The sequence below is a fragment of the Protomyctophum bolini genome (genome assembly GCF_963924005.1).
Source record: "Protomyctophum bolini genome assembly, chromosome: 11".
Classification (NCBI taxonomy): Eukaryota; Metazoa; Chordata; class Actinopteri; order Myctophiformes; family Myctophidae; genus Protomyctophum; species Protomyctophum bolini.
The window spans coordinates 32,689,902-32,710,303 of NC_137872.1; the positions used below are offsets into that span (position 1 = coordinate 32,689,902).

At 43.0% G+C, this 20,402-nt stretch overlaps 1 protein-coding gene across 3 annotated transcripts in view; it reads right to left on the reverse strand.

Annotated features, from left to right (window-relative positions):
• The window catches only part of axin1 (axin 1), a 31,274-nt gene extending 16,604 nt beyond the window's left edge, over window positions 1–14,670 (reverse strand). For all 3 annotated transcript variants that reach the window (XM_080776350.1, XM_080776351.1, XM_080776349.1), the window contains exons 1-4: window positions 14,533–14,670; window positions 9,769–10,746; window positions 1,745–1,885; window positions 623–719 (exon numbers count right to left, since the gene is read on the reverse strand). In XM_080776350.1, coding sequence (XP_080632476.1) covers window positions 623–719; window positions 1,745–1,885; window positions 9,769–10,667 — 1,137 coding nt within the window. In that variant the 5' untranslated portion in view covers window positions 10,668–10,746; window positions 14,533–14,670. The remainder of the gene's footprint in view (window positions 1–622; window positions 720–1,744; window positions 1,886–9,768; window positions 10,747–14,532) is intronic.
• Between the last annotated feature and the right edge of the window lie 5,732 nt (window positions 14,671–20,402).

Genomic DNA, 20,402 nt, shown 5'->3' on the forward strand with positions numbered 1-20,402 from the left:
TGTTGCAAGTGACTGAGCTTAAGTCATGGTTCATTTGCTGGGGCAAGAAAGGGGCAGGGTGACGCTTCAGAGATTTTACTGTAACAGACATTCAATCCATGCATCCTAATAGGATGCAAAGTGTGTCATTTTAATTTGACTCCTGACTCCAAGGCCCCAATTAGGGTTGGGAGCTCTCCCTGCAAGACAGACAGCAAGCTGCAGCGGAAGGCATTGGGGGGGGGGGGGGGCTGTCATGGAGGAACACTCATTTCTTCTGCTAGGCTTCAGCACACACAGCTTAGAAAAGCATCAAGCGGCGTTTAGACAGCCCTCTCTTTCACCATCAGCTATTCTTACACTCCATCACAGGCCCTGAGACACGAAGGGCTTAAACACACACTTCTGCAATGGTGGAAAGTGTGGAAAAAATAAGGGAAAGGAGAAGGGCAGAGAGAGAGAGATATACAGTAGGGTGAGAGAGCGAGATGTAGAAGCAGAAATACTGAAAGAAGAGGGAAATAACGAGAGAGAGAGAGAGAGAGAGAGAGAGAGAGAGAGAGAGAGAGAGAGAGAGAGAGAGAGAGAGAGAGAGAGAGAGAGAGAGCGAGAGAGAAGAGGGAAATAACCCAAAATAACTTACCGGTATATGAGGTAGAGAGACTCGCCCATTAGCTTTGGCACTTTCGTGCATCTCCCGGCGATGCTGTTTGCGGTATCTGTAGGGTGGTACCCCATCTCTGGAACAGACATTTTTATAAAACATAAGTATCTGTAGGGTGGTACCCCATCTCTGGAACAGACATTTTTATAAAACATAAGTATCTGTAGGGTGGTACCCCATCTCTGGAACAGACATTTTTATAAAACATAAGTATCTGTAGGGTGGTACCCCATCTCTGGAACAGACATTTTCATAAAACATAACCCATGAATAAACAACGTTATTATTCTTGTCCCCCTGCAACAGCAGTGGTCTGGCAGATTGTGGATGCCGTGATGACAACACAGTCAAATGGCAGTGGTCATGCTGGGTGTGATTCTCCTGTGCTAGAAGCTCTGGAGCAATTAGCTGATAATGGCCTCTAATCCATTCCACTTCAAACACGTTTTTCCTTTTCTTTTTTTTCCGTGTGGCGGTTTTTGTGCAGTTGTGCAAGGCTTTGATGTTCCGTTCGGTACGATTCCCCAATGCCATCCCTGAACTTGGAAAACAGATTTGTTATCTTCCCTCTGCCAGAACATTTTTGGTCTGCTCGCTCTCAACTGAAATTGAAGTTCTGCCAGCTAAGTAAATCCTGATGATTTTTTTTTTTCTTTTGCTTTTCATATCAAACGGGGCTGGGGGGGGGGGGGGGGGCTACACATTTATGTACAAGAAGAGACAAAGAAGCTCTGCTTTCTTTGTTCCTAATGAAGAACCGAGACAAAAGAAAAACCTGAAAGGAATGTTAAACATTGTAAGCTCGACTGAGACATCAATACAAAGCGGCTTCTGCTTTCTGAATGACGACCATATACTGTATATCTCTTTATGTTGTGAGAGGAGGCCATTCTTCCACTATATGATGAATGAGTAACGATTTAAAAATATTATGAATCTGGCGTTATACTATTGAAGATAATGGCCGTGGCCGTGATGAGCGAGTGTAAACACAAGTGTACCGATGTTTTGTGCAGTGTGTGTGTGTGTGTGTGTGTGTGTGTGTGTGTGTGTGTGTGTGTGTGTGTGGAAAAGGAAACACTGTGCGGTCGATATACGTACACACTGCTGTCGGTAAGGGAGAGTGTGTCTGCATCACTGGACATGCTCTGCTGCTCACTGTCGTTGGCACTGGTGGCCGGCGCTATAGCGAAGCCGCTGTTGACATAGTATGGGTTGACGGGCTCCCTCCATGGTGCATGCCTGCAAAACAAACACGCACGCACACACACACACACAGAAAACCATTGAGGACCAACATGCACGGTAAAATCCAGTGTTCATTTGACTCCGAGTGAAGAAGATCGTTAAAAACAAAGCAACACACTACTATGGCTAAGAAGAATTAGGTGATATGATGATAAATACATTTAATTAATGAAAAAACTATAAAAATGTTCTCCTTGGAGCACAGGTCACCACCGCCAGGTCCGTCTTGATGACATGACTATAGAGATAATGTTTCACCGATTTGCCTGATGTTTGGACAAAATCTGTAGGAGTAATAAATAAATGTTGCAAAAATCAGCCTGCTGGTGGCACTATAATAGGCCAATGTGAAAAGGGTGACATGTTTTCCTCTTCCTAGTGGGAATGTGCTTGCAACACTTCATGGTAATTGGACGCTCCATTCATGATTTGAGGCATTTTGGTAAAAACTAGCCACTCCTGCAAACTTAAGATAAAAGGCAGGCAGATGTGTAAATTGCAGGGGAGAGGTTTTGCCTTGGCCTCTAGGGAGTGTGCGTGCAAAGTTTCACACTGATTGCTCCAGTTATAGGTAAAAAAAACAGGATCAGAGCACAGCTGTTATAGCACCAATGTGCGTGCAAAGTTTCACGGCAATCAGACCCTGCGTTCATGAGGCATTTTGTTCAAAACGGAACACTACTGCAAATGTTACAATCTTAGCCAATCAGGATGGAATATGAAAAGAAATCACACCCGTGTGAAGTGAGGGGCGATTTTATCATCGTACATCATAATCTCATTCCGGCCAATCAGAATTTGCCCTCCTCACCTTCGTCTTCAATGTTTGTGTTACGCAATGTTTGTGTTTACGCGAACACAAAAAATTGTCCATTCATTGTCAAAGGCATATAATGATTGTGTAGCACATAGTTTGTGTTAGCATACACCAAAAGCTGGATAATTTTTGAGGGGCTATATTGCACTCTAGGGACAGTGGTAGACTCTATAGGATCCATAGTTTCTTTAAGCTGCTCCCTGTACATGAATTATAGATCATGGGAGGTGTCTTCTTCACCTCACCTCTCTTCACAACATGTTGCTCTTTCACAGCATAGTAACATTAACCATGCACCTTATATTCTTTGTTGCACGTCAATAGCGGAAATAGCCGACCTACAAGCTCTGTAAGAGCTTGGAGATTTTCGCCAATTATGATATGCCCAGAATAGGGAAGCTAGAGTTCACATGGTTAACCACTAAAACTCTCTAGACTTAGTAATCCGGACAACGGTTGGCTCTGTACTATGACCACTTTCTTCAGACTACACCCAGTGGCGTGCACAGATAGACACTAATTGCCGATCTTAATAGTTTGGGGTGTATTGTTTGCTTGTAGATCTGCTATTTTTGTCTAATATTCCCCCCAGAATATGGATGCTAGAGGGTTCAAGTGGTTAATGCAGGAGGTACTGAGTTCAAAACAAAACCTTTGCTTCTGAATTTCTGACTGCTTTTCATTAGCCAGACAGTTTCTAGCTTAGTCTCAGACAGTCTTTGTAAATCTGCTCAAGGAATGCCTTGAATTATAGGAGCTGAAACTACAAGTTTGCTTTGAACAAGTATCTTTCTCTTCTTCGACAGATGGCAGAGGCATTGTTGTGTGTAGTAGATAGGATACTGGCAGTAGTGGGTACTGAAGCCAAAATGCTGTGTTGCTTACCGTGTATGCGAGGAGTGAGGATGCATTTTCACACTCACTTGTAAACCTGTTATTCAAAGTATAGCCATTTGGGTAATTGGCTCATGAATCGAGGGGGACACGTTCGAGTGTGCACGTGTGGATGCACGTGCACATCCGTGCTGTACCGTACTCGTGCGTGCATGTGTAAAAAATACTGGCGTTGCGTGAAATAACCAATGCACCCTTTGGCACCAGACCGGACCAATCACAACACCGGTTTCATGCATGGGGAATGTAAATCTGTAAAGCCATGGACAAATTACAATACTACCACAAGACACTCAACGGGTCTGTCTTGCCCAGCGTGGGCGCTAACTAGGTATTTAGACCACTCGGCGGGCACTGGGTGAGAGAGGACGGGACTACCTTTTTTGCAGAGCCTGGATTTCAATGGGCGCTGATGGCTGATGGGACGCTTGTTTTACAGCATATGCCTTAAATCTAACCCTAACCTCAGTAAAACTATGCCTAAAGCTAAACCTAAAACGTAAAACGAGCGCCCCCTCAGCGACCATCGACACCTAGGCTCTGCAAAAAAGACTCTCCCGAGAGAGGACACCTGCATGGTGGCAGGAGGAAGGCACAAAAAACAGAACCAGATGGAAACGGATGATCCGCTGTGTGGTGGACCCGATGAGAATAAGGAAAGGAAAGCAGAAGGATGGCACTGTTTCTAAAAAAAAATGATGGCCGCATTGATCGATGATAGCAATGACAAATGCACGCTTGGTTGTACAGACATGGCTACACAAAGTGTTGCCGCTGCCCTCTAGCGGATGGATTGGTTAATGCTCTATATAGAATAGACGTAAAGTACAAGGGGGTATGTGGGCAAATATCGAGAGCCCCCGCCCGTCTCTCCCTCAGTGAACTTTGTGGGAGTTCATTTAGGCCATGAATGGGATGAACACTTAAAAGTGTCTGCACTCATCTGTGAATAAGCAAAGACTGTATGATGTAGCCAGATTGCTCAACCCAGTAAGCCACTAATAATGCTAACTAATTGTCGAGTCAACCAAACCACGCACATTTGAGCCCTAAGGCAGGGAAAATGTCTACCCCCCCGCCCCAAACAACAGGCCATTATGCTATTACCTCATCTAATCTTTTCAAAGTGATCTGAAAGACTATATAATGTCCTCAGTTGTCTGTCTCAGACACGACTAATGTCGAATTTAGTTTAATAAAAGCACAAAGAGTAACGCCTGAAAGGCAATTTAAAAATGAAATGTGACTTTCTGCAATTCCAACCCGATGCTTGATCGATGAAATAATCATTTAAAAATAGCCTCAAGTGTGCTGCGTTTACTAATTACATTTCATCACGTCCAGGGCCATTAAGGGAGTAGTACATTGATAAGTGAGGTGCAGTTATATAGATTTTGGCAGCCAGAGAGAAATCCATCATGTCTTAAATGCTGTCACATATAACGCTCAAAATGGCAAGAGGCACCCTCATCATGAGAGGGCTGAATGAAGTAACATGAAAGCCGTTGAAAGTCCCTATTATTAAATAGTCTGGAAATTAGCAAAGCAAAAACTTGAAAGCTAAGTTGTCCCTGATACCTGCTTTTCTGGGAGGGAAGGAAAATAATCTTAAAGTCAAGGACTTCTTGGGATAGAATAACTGCACCATGGCAATGGTCTTGGTGAACAGTGTCTTTGCGTAAAAAAAATAATATATATATTAAGAGAAAAGCACTAAAATACTTGAGCTATTTTAGAAAATCTTTACCCACCTCTATGCCAAAGTTAACTCAAAATAATTTAACATCTTCCAGTTCCATTCCATCACAGCTGAAACTTATTTGGTGAACTAAAGAATCTGTGCATGCACTTTGAGAGAGGGATTAGTTTTTGCACAGGCAGCAAATGACAGCAGTATGACAGTATCATGTCACAACAGTTGTCAGGAATGATTTATAGCAGTTGGAGTATTTACTTTTAGTTTATTTTGGTTATCAAATCACACAATCTGACTATTGAATATAACACCTGTGTGGTTACGGTATATTAACCATGCCATGGCTAAGTAAGAAGTGTATTGTCTTTGAACAGATCTGTGGCCCTTTCCATACGTACACTGGTGTGTGTGTGTGTGTGTGTGTGTGTGTGTGTGTGTGTGTGTGTGTGTGTGTGTGCAAAGATTATTAAAAATGTACAAGAAAAAGTGAGTTTTCGGCTGCCCACGTCATAGTATGTTGCACAGTTTTTGCGTGATGTCATCTCCTTGCGCCATTAAAGCCCATTGTTTACATCTTGATTCCATCAAGGTAGACAAAACGGCGCTCATTAATAGGCCTACAGGACTGTTTACAAGTATATAAACTATAAATTCACAGAGGAACAGACGGCACCGGTTTTATTCTGGTAGTGGCCTGTAACAAGGCTATACTGTAGGTAAAGAAGGAGAGAGAACATTATAGGTACTGATAGGCAAACTGGAGCTGTGATGGAATGCATTGGAATGCCGGGTGGAGTTGGCAAGTGTATGAAACACACTATATGAATGATCGCAAACTTCGTCAAAGTAGAGAGGCTCTGGCCTCAAAGTCAGCATGTATTTACGTAGCTGCAGTGGGAACTCTATATTAGAGTTGTTGTCCGTCCCCCCCCCCGTCCCCCCCAGTGATTTCATGAAGAAATCAAAAGAAAAATCTAAGACATTCCATGAATTAGAAAACAAATGTTTAGAAGTAGTGAAAGTAGCCGATCTACAAGCTCACAACGTGGCACGAAGCGACGTGTTGTGAGCTTGTAGATCGCCTATTTTCGTCTAATTTCTCTTTTGGGTCATGGGCTAAAAGATTTGGGAACCACTGCTGTAGGACACCACCACCATTCAAACATAGGCTAACAACAAACCATCCGCAGGTCTAGACGAATACAATTTGAAACGGTTTTCAAATACACTCAGAGCAGGTTTTGCTGAACCAAAATCATTGGAAATTCAATTAAGAAAAAGAAAAACGTATTCTGTACCAATAGTCCTTTTTGGGAAATTGGCAGGGAAGATAAGGGCCCAATAAAGAGTCATTGTTGGATTGATAAATCAGCCTACTCCTACTGTCTATTGTCAGAGAATAGCCCAATTTACAGCCAAGATAAGTCAGAGCAGCATCTTTCCAAGAGATTATGGGTGTATGTTCACATAAATCACAGCTCAGTACAATTTGGTGGTGTCATGTGTTATTGACATGGCAAGGAAAAACTAAATGCCTTTCCATTTATAGTACATTTATATTTATACATGTACTTTCTGTTTATAGATTATTATATTCAATTACTTAACATGATTACCCATGACTCTGGAAACATGCTTATTCATCCAACAGCACAAGAAAGACACAACGAAAGCGTCGCTGTGAAACGGAACGCCACGCAATAAACATTTTATCTCTGTTAGATTGTTTTCATCATCGCTGGAAGACAAAATCATAAATTGAGGCGTTGAATGTTTTCAATTATGTTTAGGGCTCTTTTGAGAAGCCCCTAAAACCAATGCACACTTCACTTAATGGACCACTTTTCAACCTATCTTCATATAATAGGTTCTCACTAATAATCATGATAAAATGGCGCAATTATTTTCTACTCGGTCTGTGTCTCATAGGAGGGCTGTGGGCAGTTCAGAAACCGTCTTCCAGTGACATCATCGATGGGGAATACAAGCTAATAGAAACTGCAGGCTTTCTAGTCCTGAAAAGTTGCAATGCGAAAATGGAAGCCATCGTTCTCACGATTTTTTGTATCAATAATCTTGTTTAAAAAATAATCTGCCTAATGATGATGTCACTGGAAGACGGTTTCTAAACTGCCCACAGCCCTCCTATGAGACACAGACTGAGTAGGAAAAGATCGTGCCATTTTATCATGGTTATTAGTGAGGACCTATTATATGAACATAGGTTGAAAATTGGTGAAGTGGTCCTTTAAGTCAACAGAGTGTGATATCTGTGGCAATAAACACAGCATCCCCATCGCCGCAGCAGTGCAGTGGTCTCCTTGGCCCTCGCTGAATCAGCAGAATGAGGTAGCCCTGAGGGCAGCCGAGTCCCTTTCATACCCTTCATTTCATATTCCTGCCCACTTTTTTTCACCTACTTGTACTGAATCGTCTGAAGACACACTGGAGGGGGGGGATGTGTTGGTGATGAAGTCAGTGTCACATAACATTTGTGTGCGTGTATAGTGTACCCTATCTTTGTTGAAACGACAGTTTCATTCATGACTTATTGACCATCACACTCATAACCTATAGGTCAACTAGAGCATTTCTGCCTCTGGCTTTCCCTGCTATGCTACCTGGCTGCCTGGATTGCTTTCTTTCGATGTTGCCTCGTGAGTAATCTATTATAGAGCCCGGCCGATGCCAGAATGTTGAGTGTCGGATTTGGAGAGTCCTAGTAGACCCCCCCCCCCCCCCCCCCTGAATCAATTTGACAAAACTTTGATTTGATTAATTTATTTTTGAGAACATCATCGAACTTGAATTTATTTATTTAAACTCTTAAGCCCTATTAGAAAATGTTGAAAAAAATGTAGATCTAATCTGTCATTATTATTATTATTATTTTGAACATTTTCACGAATTACATGCCCAAAATATATGGACGGAAAGGTTGAAAGTAGTAGTAGCAATAGAAATGTGGGTTAGGGTCAGCTGCATAACTGCCGATACCAATGACCAATATATCGGGCAGGTGGATACATCGGTCATCCCAGCCATGTCAGTTTTGGACTGCAATCCTGAACACTGACTAAACATATTAAAAATGCATAATGCTACCCTTCTGCTGAAGCAACTCCCTCACACCCTGACAATGGCTCCTGCTCAAACATAGGTCTCAGTCAAGATGAACTAATAAAGGCTTTTTAACTTTTGGAACACCAGAACTGTGAGTGCCATTGCCATAGGTCATAGGTCTCGGCGAGCTACCAGTAGCTCGCGAACCCCAGGTTGGTGACTCCTGCCATAGACCTTTCCTCTTAGTACCCAGTTGAAATAGCGTGTTTGCACTGAGTTACGGTTGCTAGTCTAGTGAATGGTTCAATACAAATAATACATACAATATTTTGCACCAATGCGTTGCTCACACTCACAGCTGAGGTAGATATCTCCGTAATAGATGCACAATCAATAAAAACTGAGGCAAGGAAGCAACCAGGTGCTCAGGAGGTGTGCAGGTATAAGAAATGTAAAAATAGTAAAAAGGTGCTCCTGGGATCAATCGGGATATAGAACAAAGTGGAGATCCGGGCACACTTAATTTAACTTTATTCAACCAACATGTTTCGACCTATACGGTCTTCATCAGGGCTAGAAACATTAAGTGTGCCCGGATCTCCGCTTTGTTCTAATGAATAAAAACTTTGAACAGCATACTCTTCACTCTCTGATATCAAGCATAACACACAACCCATACACTGATGCACACTAGCCAATGCCATCCAATGATCCAACAGAAGACTACCAGTGGTATTGAAAATAATAAGAAAGGCGTTTTCAGAAATGGATGAATTAATTGCTTTAATAGATTTGAAAATATTTTGTTGCGCTTCATGCCAATTGTTCATAACATTTCAAGGGAGATCGTTAATGTTATATAGTTTATATCTCTTATGTTTAAAGGTTTACTACAATGTATGATCTGCACTCTGCATTTATAGGCAGTGCATAGCACCATTAAATCAAGGCAAGATTGTCTTCCACCTTTCCTTCCTTCCTTCCTTTTCTGATTTATAAAGAAAATCACCTTCAAAAACCATGGTCACCTACAGAAAGATATGTGTATAGTATGCACACTATGCATACTACAGTACACATACACAGAGCCTTCTAAAAGCAAGCAAAGGAGGTTCCTGTAACCTCTGACACTTTCTCACAGATACACAGCCATACTTAAGAATTTCCTCCTGTGTTGCTTAAGCTGTCCGTTGTGCTACATCCAGGCTCTTTTCATCTCAAACTTCAGGCAGCACTCATACTGAGAGGTAGGAAAGGGCTGTAGGTGCGAGCGTGTGTGTGTGTGTGTGTGTGTGTGTGTGTGTGTGTGTGTGCGTGCGTGCGTGCTCATATCTAATTCAGCGCTTGAAGAGTAGCTGGGTAGTTAGAGGCTGAAGTGAATGCTTTTAGATGGCTGGGAGGATTTACCTGTACTCTGGAGTGTCCGGGAATCTCTTCGTGTTGGCAATGCGCTGTGGCGTCGTCTCCATTAGTAACTTCTGTGTGAGCCTGTTGCTAGGCGTCGGATCGCACTCGGGCAGTTCCTCCAGCTCTTGGTCGCACTTCCACTCCTCATCTTCATTTAATGTCGGTAGATACCCCGACAGAATTTTTCCATTCCCAGAAACAGAGCTCTGATCACTGTACAATTTAGGGCTCTCTCCGCCAGTCCTGGTGTATTCCAAATATATGTCAGACTTGAGAAATAAAGGGTAGGTGTTCTCCTCTATCATAGTCTGAATCTCAGTCTGAGCCTGGTCAAACATGGCCGGATCAATGTGTAGCTTCATCACACAGTCTTTAATGAAGCACTTTGTGGGTGGCTTGATCTGTCTGGAGACAATTCCATTGTTGTCCAAGATATATTTCTTATAAATTGCTTTTGCCAGTTTCAACTTCTTCTCCTCGTTGCCCTCATTGGCCTCGAGTTTGCGGAATCCGCTGCATGCAAACCAGAAATCTAACATGTCTGCACACTCCTCTTGCTTGAGGAACGTCCTAAACAGATGGATGCCATCCTGATCGTCCAGAAGTGAGTGCAGAGATTCTGCCCACTTCAAGTAGGGTGGCGTAGGGGAAGCACTGCCCTCTGGCTCATAGCCCAGGTCCAAGTCAGGCCGCCTGGGCGTAGCAACAGAGGCCTCACATTTGAGGATCTCGTTCTTTGAGGAATAGACGCCGTTGCCGTACTGGCGCCCATCGCTGCACACCAACACACCTTCCTCCCCGGGGACTGGGGGTCTGGGGGCATCCTCAGTAAAGCTGCCTCCCAGGTGGTCCACTAGGTAGCCCCCCTTGTCGCTTACGCTCATAGTCACAGCGTCCATACGCCACGTCCCCGTGGAGCCCACACCGCACAACAATTAGATCCAGACCTCTACTTATGCCACTGCGAAAAAATGTCTCCTGCAAAGGGGGGGGGAAATACACAATGAGATGCAGCTTCATTAAGTCATCCAAATGCAGCCCAACTCTTAGCTTGTTTTCAATGTACCGTAGTGTCATAATACTGTCATAAACCATGTTAAAAGTAGAGTAATACTACCCGATAGTGTGAATTAACTGGTTACTGCAAGATCTTAGTAAAACACTGAAATGTATGTATTATTAATATGAGGTACCAGACAGCATCAACACATGAGCCCTTGTAAAGTAAGCTACACAATTCTGGAGAACTAACAAGCAACAAGCTGCTGGAAAATACACCCCAGGAGCAACATTCACCTCACTCTCTGCATCACAATAAATCTGATGTGTAATATAACGTGTAATAATTAGGTTGAACCTTATGACGCCAGCTGCGGTCCAATTAACACATACAACCCCCCCCCCCCCCCCACTGGAGACGCTGTGGGCGTGTTCTCTCCTCCGCGTCATCAGTGCCCATACCCGAGGCGGGGTTGGCGAAAGGGCCTTTCTGTGTGGAGTTTGCATGTTCACCCCGTGTCCCCTAGGGTAGTAATCCTGGTCTCTAAACTTCTAAACGCGCTACGTCAGGTGAAAAGAAGCAGCTTAGACTCCTCATGCATAGTAGGAAGCATGAGGTCAGTCCGCTGCCCCCCCAGGTTGGCAGAGGAAGTGTAGTGCCTAGGATTACATTAGATAGTGAAAAAGAATCGTGGGATACAAATTTAGAAATAAATAATAATCCATGAACGCGGTCATTCTCCATCTCCTGTTAGCGGTCTGATATGGTCAATATTGCACAGGTCTACTGTAGTCCCCATTGTGTATTGTTGGGCTCTCTCGCCAAATTAAGGCAAATTAGTGACATTTAACCCCAACTCCACACTGAACATATATGGAGACTTTCTTTTGGTGAGTGTTATGATTTATGACCTCAGCTGCCTGACTCAGTGACAAAACATTTATCTGCATAAGCATATTGATAACCATGACACAATGATTGTTCACTACCGTATCGGTGGGCATGACTGTATGTGCAATATGACATGAGACGCACATGAGACTGCGTGTTCCTGCTCATTCTGTTGTCTTTGTTTCCATAATCTGCTAGGGACGTCATAGATCCACTGTTCTTACTGTATATATTTCTCTGTGTGTGTAATAAACTCCAGAAGATATGTGTAATACTCCGTTGTCCGTTGTGTTGGCATATGTTCTAGTCCGCACCTGCGACTCGATGGATCCTCACCCACCACCCCTTGGTTTAGATGGAGACTTCTAGAGACCTTACCCAAATCACAACAGTGAGCACCACATAGGCCTACCTATATGGGGCACACAATTGACAGGTGCAAGGAAGTTTTCATATATTCAGTTCGGGTAGGAGAATGTTGTCCAGTTCATAGAAAAGTGGAGATATTTTTAACTAAACTGGGTGACAATAGCAGCAATTGATTAGGCGATTGGGAGAGTGCACTACACACACGCACGCAGCGCTGTAACGTTTAATACCGCCGCGATAACTCACCGACAGAGGAGGGTATAGTGATCTATGGCTGTCTATATAGAATACGTGAAATGTATGTAATGTCACAGCCAGTGGGGCAGTTTACGGGCTCATAAGGATGAGATCCCTAACATACATTTGAAAATAAATAATACAAAATACTACATAAATAAATTGGGGTTTATCGCAAGTTTTGAAGAACAACCTATTCTTGTCGTATTATTATAGAATTGGCTTTTTTTTTTTGCTTTATTATAGCGAGACAGTGGAAAGTGACAGGAAAGCAATGCAGCGGTGACCTTCAAATACAATAAAGCTTCGGTCCTCAACCCAACAACACTGAACTAGGAATAGTGTGATCATTGATGCTGTGACTAGCCCCACATGCCCACATGTGCACTCAGTCCCTACGCTCATTCTGTAGCTCCGAGATGAAGTCACAGTTACCAATGCATTCCACTGCGTTTCAGAACAGTCGCATGGTTTCCACTAGGAACGTTGCTTATCCTTTTCTTCACAGTGTATCCAAAAAGTAAAGCTGAGCTGAACTAATTTTACTTTATTTGTGACAAGAACATCCAACATTAGCGCCTCCCCTGGTCGAATGTCGACAGACTGAAGTCAGTTGGAAAATCTATCTAATTCCACATTCGACCAGGGGAGGCGCTAATGCGCACAACTTCCTTAAAGAACATGGAAGTGGCTCGTTTCAACCCGTAACTTGGATTTTCTTGTCCGCATTATCGGACCTTAAAGGTCTCCACACACTGAGCGCGAATTCTGATTTTTAAGCTGCGTTTCTCCATCGGTTTTCCGAAAAACGCGGCCGGTGTGCAACCACCTTCACTTTTTGGATACGATGTGCAGAAAAGGGTAAGCAACGTTCCTAGTGGAAACCATGCGCCGGTTCTGAAATGCAGTGGAATGGTAACTGTGACCTCATCTCGGAGGCGGAGTTACAGAATGAGCGTAGGGACTGATATGGGGCAAATGCTGTATATTTTTACGCTACTATCAATCACTCTGCTAACAACAATTTAGCATTTGGAGGTTCAAACTGTAGTGTTAATAATTATTTTTACATTTTGAAATTAACTGTGCGGCCCCAATGTAGAAATAATTTCAAGTTTAAAGTCACTTCTAATTTAGGCCACGCCCACTTACGCCATTGTCCAATACAGGTACATACATTTATTTCCTAATTAATTAAACCTACTAATACCGTTACCTTTTCCCAACAATATAACGCACGGACGGACACATGCACACGTGCCACTGCATTGCCCAGTTGAGAGAGTTCTGAGAATCAGTTTGCCCTTGAATTGGACCGTTTTGATCCCCCTCCCTTCCCATTTCCAGATCCACCCCCACGCCCCCCGTTGCAGTCAAAATGCTATGGGATAATCCCTCCGGTTGAGATAGCACTAGCTTACACTGCATGGATTTCCGATTCAACATTCTTTGCACGGCTAAAATAAAATGTAGTAGGCTACTGTACTGTACTGTACTGTACTGACCAGACCACGCGAATAACATGGGAAGCCCTGGCCGACTCACTACCAGCCTTGAAGTATAACTGAAAATGACACTAGATAGAAACTGCCCGGGGACAACAACAGCGATCCATGCCAGCATGCCTCCTCGGACTGTATATCTACAGCTGTGTGTGTCTATTGTGCATGATCAGACAGTGGTTGTGTTTCGCAGGCGACCTGTGTGTCTGTGTGTGTGTGTGTGTGTGTGTGTGTGTGTGTGTGTGTGAGAGAGAGAGCACTAGCAGGCTGTAAGTACACTACAGCCGTGTCTCCTTTGAAGTGAACCTCTCTCACATCACATTCATGTCTTGGCCTCTCCAGAATGAGCAGAGCAGAGCAGCGGACTGGCGGCGGTATACGGGTGGGGGAGGGGAGCCAGAAACAAACTCCGTACACACACACACACACACACACACACACACACACAGTCAGCCAGCCCAGCCACAGCCAGGCCCTTCAGCAGCCGACCGACAAGTGCACAACTTTGAAACACTATTTACCTAATCGTTCCCTCCTATTATCCGCGCGTATGGCCGTGGTGTAACTCAATGAACAACTAGCACTTTTAACGCACATTTTGCCCTCCGTTACGAGGCGCAGGGAGAGAGAAAGATCACACTACGATTTCGGATTTGACTTACATACAGCAAAAAAAAAAAAAAAACGATGGCACATATCTCCCGACTACCGCAATCCCAATCCCTGAGCTGGGGAAGGAGGAAAAAAAAGTGATCTATACTTCACCTGTGAAAATCTTCTTGCCGCTTTCGGGTGCATCGGGAATACGAACCGACACGGGTCACTATGAATAGTGTCATAGGTGCGATTTGCAAAGAGTTTAAAAATAACAAAGAAAACAGTCCGTTCTCCACCTTTCCATGGCTGCTCTCACTGTCTGTGTACTAGCAGAGGGCTGTGGAGCAGATGATGCACAGCGCCTCGCGTGTTCACAGCACACATTGCCTGGTCTTTGAAAGAAGGAAAGGGAAGGAAAATATATATCCTTGTACTTTTATTTTTCTGATTTATGGGGTCGAGAAACGCACACACAGGTGACGGCACAGTGGTCCGCCAAATGAACGTGTATACGTGCATATAGGGCTCTGGCGACGCTGTTACCCAATTTAGCCCCGTGTCCTCATTGTGTAATTACAGTGGAAAATAGTTTCACGCGTCCTCTCGGGCCAGTTTGTGAGCAAACGGCGTGACATTGAATCATACAGCCAGCAATGCATTGCATGCTGTTGTCAGGAACACAATGGGCTACACATTGTGTTATACTATAGTCTAAGACGATATCCCAATGTAATGACTATGGTACGGTTGCTGTGCCTGTTCATTATAACGGTCGATCATGTGGTAAATTAGTAATTATGTATATAATTTGTGCATCTATATTGGCTTTTGTGGTTTTAATAAAACAAACATATGAATGATTTTGATTAGATCAGGCTTAGAGATTGGAGCCCTTGGAAAATAATCAGACTATCATATCGACTGACTGTAACATTCACTTTAAAAAATCGAAATAATTACAAATAAGGTAATTTTTGGCGGTTTAATAAAATCAGGGAAATCATATGGCTAAACCAAGATAACGGTACCGAGTTCTCGGACCCAATTATGTTTTATTATATTAAAATTATTAAAAAAGATAGCCTAACAATTTCTTCAAGCCTAAGCAGCATACCTGCATGCATCACATTGCATTAATGGATATAGGCTTATACTCAACGGTGTAGTAACATGGTAGTAATGTAAGGGCCACACACACATGCACATGCGCGTGTGTGTGTGCAAATATGCAATAAGCCTATCAACAACTGAAATGCCTCCTTTTAATCTATGGTATTCTAGTGTCTATAGTAACATTTTATCATATGATATATTCCTTTCATTGTCTTATCAAAATTAGTTAGATGAATGAATGAAAAATGAGTACCAAGCCAGTAAATGGTCCACTTTAGTCATAGAGTAAGGGATTGAGATCTAACGCAACATGAGAAGAGAAGGAACTTTTATATACAAAAAGCCCAGTCAAGAATTTCCCCTGGGCTCTCTTTTTAATGCGCATTGCCCACATACTGTACTTCAGAAACATACAATACACACACACACACACACACACACACACACACCCTGTTAAACACAAGCCTCATCAGTTTGACACATGATCTATTCTAGGCTATATAAATATGAAAGTACATATATTCACATAAGTGCCCTATACTTCCGTGTTCACAGACATCTTTGTTGGGGGGACCCGATGGCAATTCAGATATGGATACCATATATATATAGCCTACAGTAACCAGTACAGCTTTATACCATGCTAACAAACGGAACAAACAAGAGTCTCTGTCATGGATTGATTACTTCCTCGTTGGTGTTTAATTAAAGGAGAATTCCGTACTAGTGCTTTTCTTACCATAATCTGATATTATATCCAATAACCTGCATGCAGAGGAAAGAAAACAAACAAACTCCATGCAGGCCTTGACAAAATATGGGCGCACGCCGGAATTACCGCAATTGTCGGCATTTATCATTTCCGAAAAACACTGAACTTGAATGTGTGCCATGCAGGACAAAAAGTACGTCAGGTGTCGTAGGCTTTGTCCTCGGCTGTTTTTCTGTCGTAGAAAAGCGGAGCAGCATTGTTTGATCAGCTGACAAGCTGTCACTGCAGGCATCTAAACATATTCACTCCTAAAATGTTAATATAAAACTGTATTAAAAAGAAAAAGAGAGATTTCCAACTTTACATACAAGCAATTAAAAACAATATGTTTACAATGTACAAGTTTGCTTAATCAAACAGTGCTTTACTGGCCTTGTTAAACATATATGTGCGAGTGCACTTGTGAGATGATTCGGGAGCGCAGTGTGACATCAGATGCCTATATAATCCCTGTGATATTAAAACAAAATATTTAGGCATAAATGGACTGCACGCCTTTATTTCCAAGTGACAATAACAAGCGTAGGCCTATCTTGCCTATTTGCAATTGTAGGCTATAGGCCTATAGGTGTAAGGGGCTTAATCATTCACCCATTTAAATAAGTGCTTTAACAGTCATTCAGATAAACGGCAGATATGGTCATCTGGGTCAGGATGAGCGAGACGGGACAGGGCCGTTTTGCAGCGACACCAGCACACACCAGCACACACCAGCCTTCATCATATGTTCATGATTCATTCATCAATCACTCCACATAAACGTTGATTATTTATGACTGCCTTGCCAGCGAGGTTATCTCTCATTAACGTGCGGTGCAGGGCTGCAGGCATCACGACAATCACCCACCCACAGCATGCACTCACAGCACTGAGCAGTTTCACTGATCGCCTTCACCTATACCTATAGGCTACACACACACTTGTGCACACGAATGGGTAAAATTAATATAGTAGCCTAAAAACGTATTCCATTCATGGCGATATGCAACTGTGATGACTGTGTCATGTAGCCTTGGTGCGTGCGTGTGTGGACATGACAGCCAGACAAGCGAGGCGAGAGGGAAACATGTGTAGGGTAGGCCTACAGCTATTATTTAATTCATGCAGGTGTTCGTTCTTTATTTATTTAAGATACAACACACCAGTTGGGCTTGCAAGTTGCGTGTGTGTGCGTGCGTGTGTGTGTGTGTGTGTGTGTGTGTGTGTGTGTGTGTATGAGAGCGACGTGAGTGTACTCAAAACCTAGGCTCGAATTTGAGGCAGATTTTACACTCGATTGATAACTTTCGGCAGGTGGAGTCTGCTTTCAGGTTGCCCGGACAGGCAAGTGCTTGTTTGAGAGTGGACACAACCGTTACACAAGCTATATCTATACCATGTCTCTGTATACGTCTGTCTGTACGATACGGCTATAATGCAAGTAACTCAAGAACCATTAGCCCCACCGACATTAAAATCCGACACACGCCCACAGGGAGTGCAATGCCCAGTGTCGAGTCGGTCGGACTCACTGTTGTCCAGAACCGCCACAAAAGGCCTCTGCCCGGGCTCTGGACAGGGCCCCTGCCCATGCTCCATATATGGAGCTGGCCTGTTCTGACATCACAACACTCCATATTTGGGCATGCCTGACACAGAACTCCATATAGGAATGAAGGGACACAGAGAGACAGATACAGAAATCTCTATATATAGGCAGAAAAGGGACACAGACAGATGGGTGGAATAAGTACTCTGACACAGGTACAACGTGTATTGCATAGCCGGGTGGGGCATGGGTCTTCAACTTCCATCGTTACCGACTCGGTGCTCTACAGCCGAGCACCGGTCTATAGTCTAAACACCTTATGTCTTCTGTCTGTGGAATGTAAGAGCACTGTTTACCTATAATGTGCTGTTTTAACTGTTGCTACACATAGTGTGTGAACCCATAGTCACAGCTCTATGTATATGGTAAGTTATTTAGCTTAACATTTGAGGTATACAAACATTATTTTTATCGCACAGCTCCATGAAAGTAAAAATTGTACCAAAATGTACATATTGTTTTATAATGGACGATTAACTTTTCGGCAAGTGCCTCTGAGACCTTAGTGTCAACCTATATGGTGTCAACCCCTGAACTCCATCTAGAGCAGGGCTGGGTTTGCACATGCACTCACTCCAGAGGCCCTGCATATAGACAGTGTCACAGTCCCGCCCCCTTTCATGACAACGATAGGCCCGGAAGAGAATTCCCCATTATTTTTTCCCATGCCTTGGACAAAGCCAACTCTTGTTGTGACAAATCATGACAATAAACACAATGTTTTGGGCCGATCAAATAATTAGGACCCTGGCCTTTTTTCCCCCTTCTTTCTATTTTTTTATAGGCCCAAAACGTTGTTTATTGTCATGATTTGTCACAACCAGAATACTTTTTGAAACGTCAATGGGGGAAAAATGAATGGGTAATTCTCTTCCAGGCCTGTCGTCGTCATGAAAGGGGGCGGGACTACGACGCTCTATTAGTCTAATGTCGTAGCAAATGATGGCCGATTTATAAGCTCAAAACACGTTGCAGTGCGACGCGTTTTGAGCTTGTAGATCAGCTAGTTTAGCTATATTTGAATTAAAATCCCGAACAATCTGCTAGATCTGCAGGTATACTGCATGCCAGAATTTACCTTGATTATGACCTTCTGCCTCATGCATCCTCCAGTCCTTCCATGTATTGAGGTTTCCATTGCAGGGTCGCGTAACAAGTCAGACTGCAATGATGATAATATTCCTTTCAGCTCTCTGAAATGGGAGGTCCATGCCAATGGAGAATGCTGCCATGAAAATGTGCCTTTTCCATCCATTTGGTCCTAAAGAAGGAAGCACGAGAAATATTGGTTTAGTGTCAAGCGTCATATTTCAGTGCATTATTATTAGACCTGCCCCCCTGGGGAACCATGGAACTACACGCCGCGAAACAATGCCAATCTGTATGATGGAATTGATTTAACCACATGAACCCTATAGCATTCTTGTTCTGGGCGAACATTCGGTGGAAATTGTGCAGTTTGCAGCACAATTGTCTTTGCTGTTTTCAGCAAAGAAATTTGGTGTAGAATCACATTCATGTGATCTCTTCATCATTTGTGACCAGTGATGTGTGTATAGCAACTGTACAGTAACTGTAAAATATACCATAGTTTTTCCCGAAAACTAAAAACTAGGCCTGTCAAAAGAATATATTTTTTCATTGTCTATTTTCAGAGGACTTTAAAACCCATTTTGGGCGGGAACACGTTTTGGTGTTAGCATTACGTTATGCTTTAGCTATTGAGAAATAGCAGATCTACAAGCTCATAGCGCGCCACTCGGTGGCGCGCTATGAGCTTGTAGGTCTGCTGTTTTTGAAAAATCTAAGAACGATTGACATAGAAACATAGCTTTTTCAGAAAACTGTCGGGATGTAGAAGACATTTTTAGAATCTGATCTCGGGTCAGAATGGGTTAAGATTAGAAGATCAGCTACTAGGCCACAGCAAACAATGAGCCGCATTACTAGTGACACAAGATCACGCTGCAGCATCCTATTAGCAGTTTGAATGAGAAGGTCATGGTCACCCATGCAAGACAAACGCTGCAATACAGGGAGTTGAGTCATCCTGACTGCATGCAGCCTCTGTGGCTGAAACCCAAGTGAGAAGTCAGAAGGTGAAGAGTTCACAAGCAGGTTGTCACTCACAGCATACTAGTAGCCAGCAGCAGCATCCAAACAGACAGAACTCAGAAACTGTACGTTTTGAGCAACTTGCAAAGGCCGACGTGGTCTGTTTCTAAGGAAATGTGAGCATCGTTGGGCATTGATTTGCACCATCTCCGTGAGAAGCACTCCTCCATGAGATGAAACATTTTATATTTTTATTATTATTGAACAATGTGCTTAGCCATATTGTATCCCAACAAGTTCCAGATAAAACATTTGTATTAATCAATCTCTAATTAATATGAAGAAAAAAATATATGCCCCCAAAACAGTATTTAATGCTCTGGAAGGAAGCTCAACCCACACCAATAAGCATAACATTTCAACTACGCTCTTTTAGCCTGCAGCTAAATGCACTGCACTGGTAGATTTGTTTATTTTTGGTATTTTATTTTTACATGGTAACATGTACAT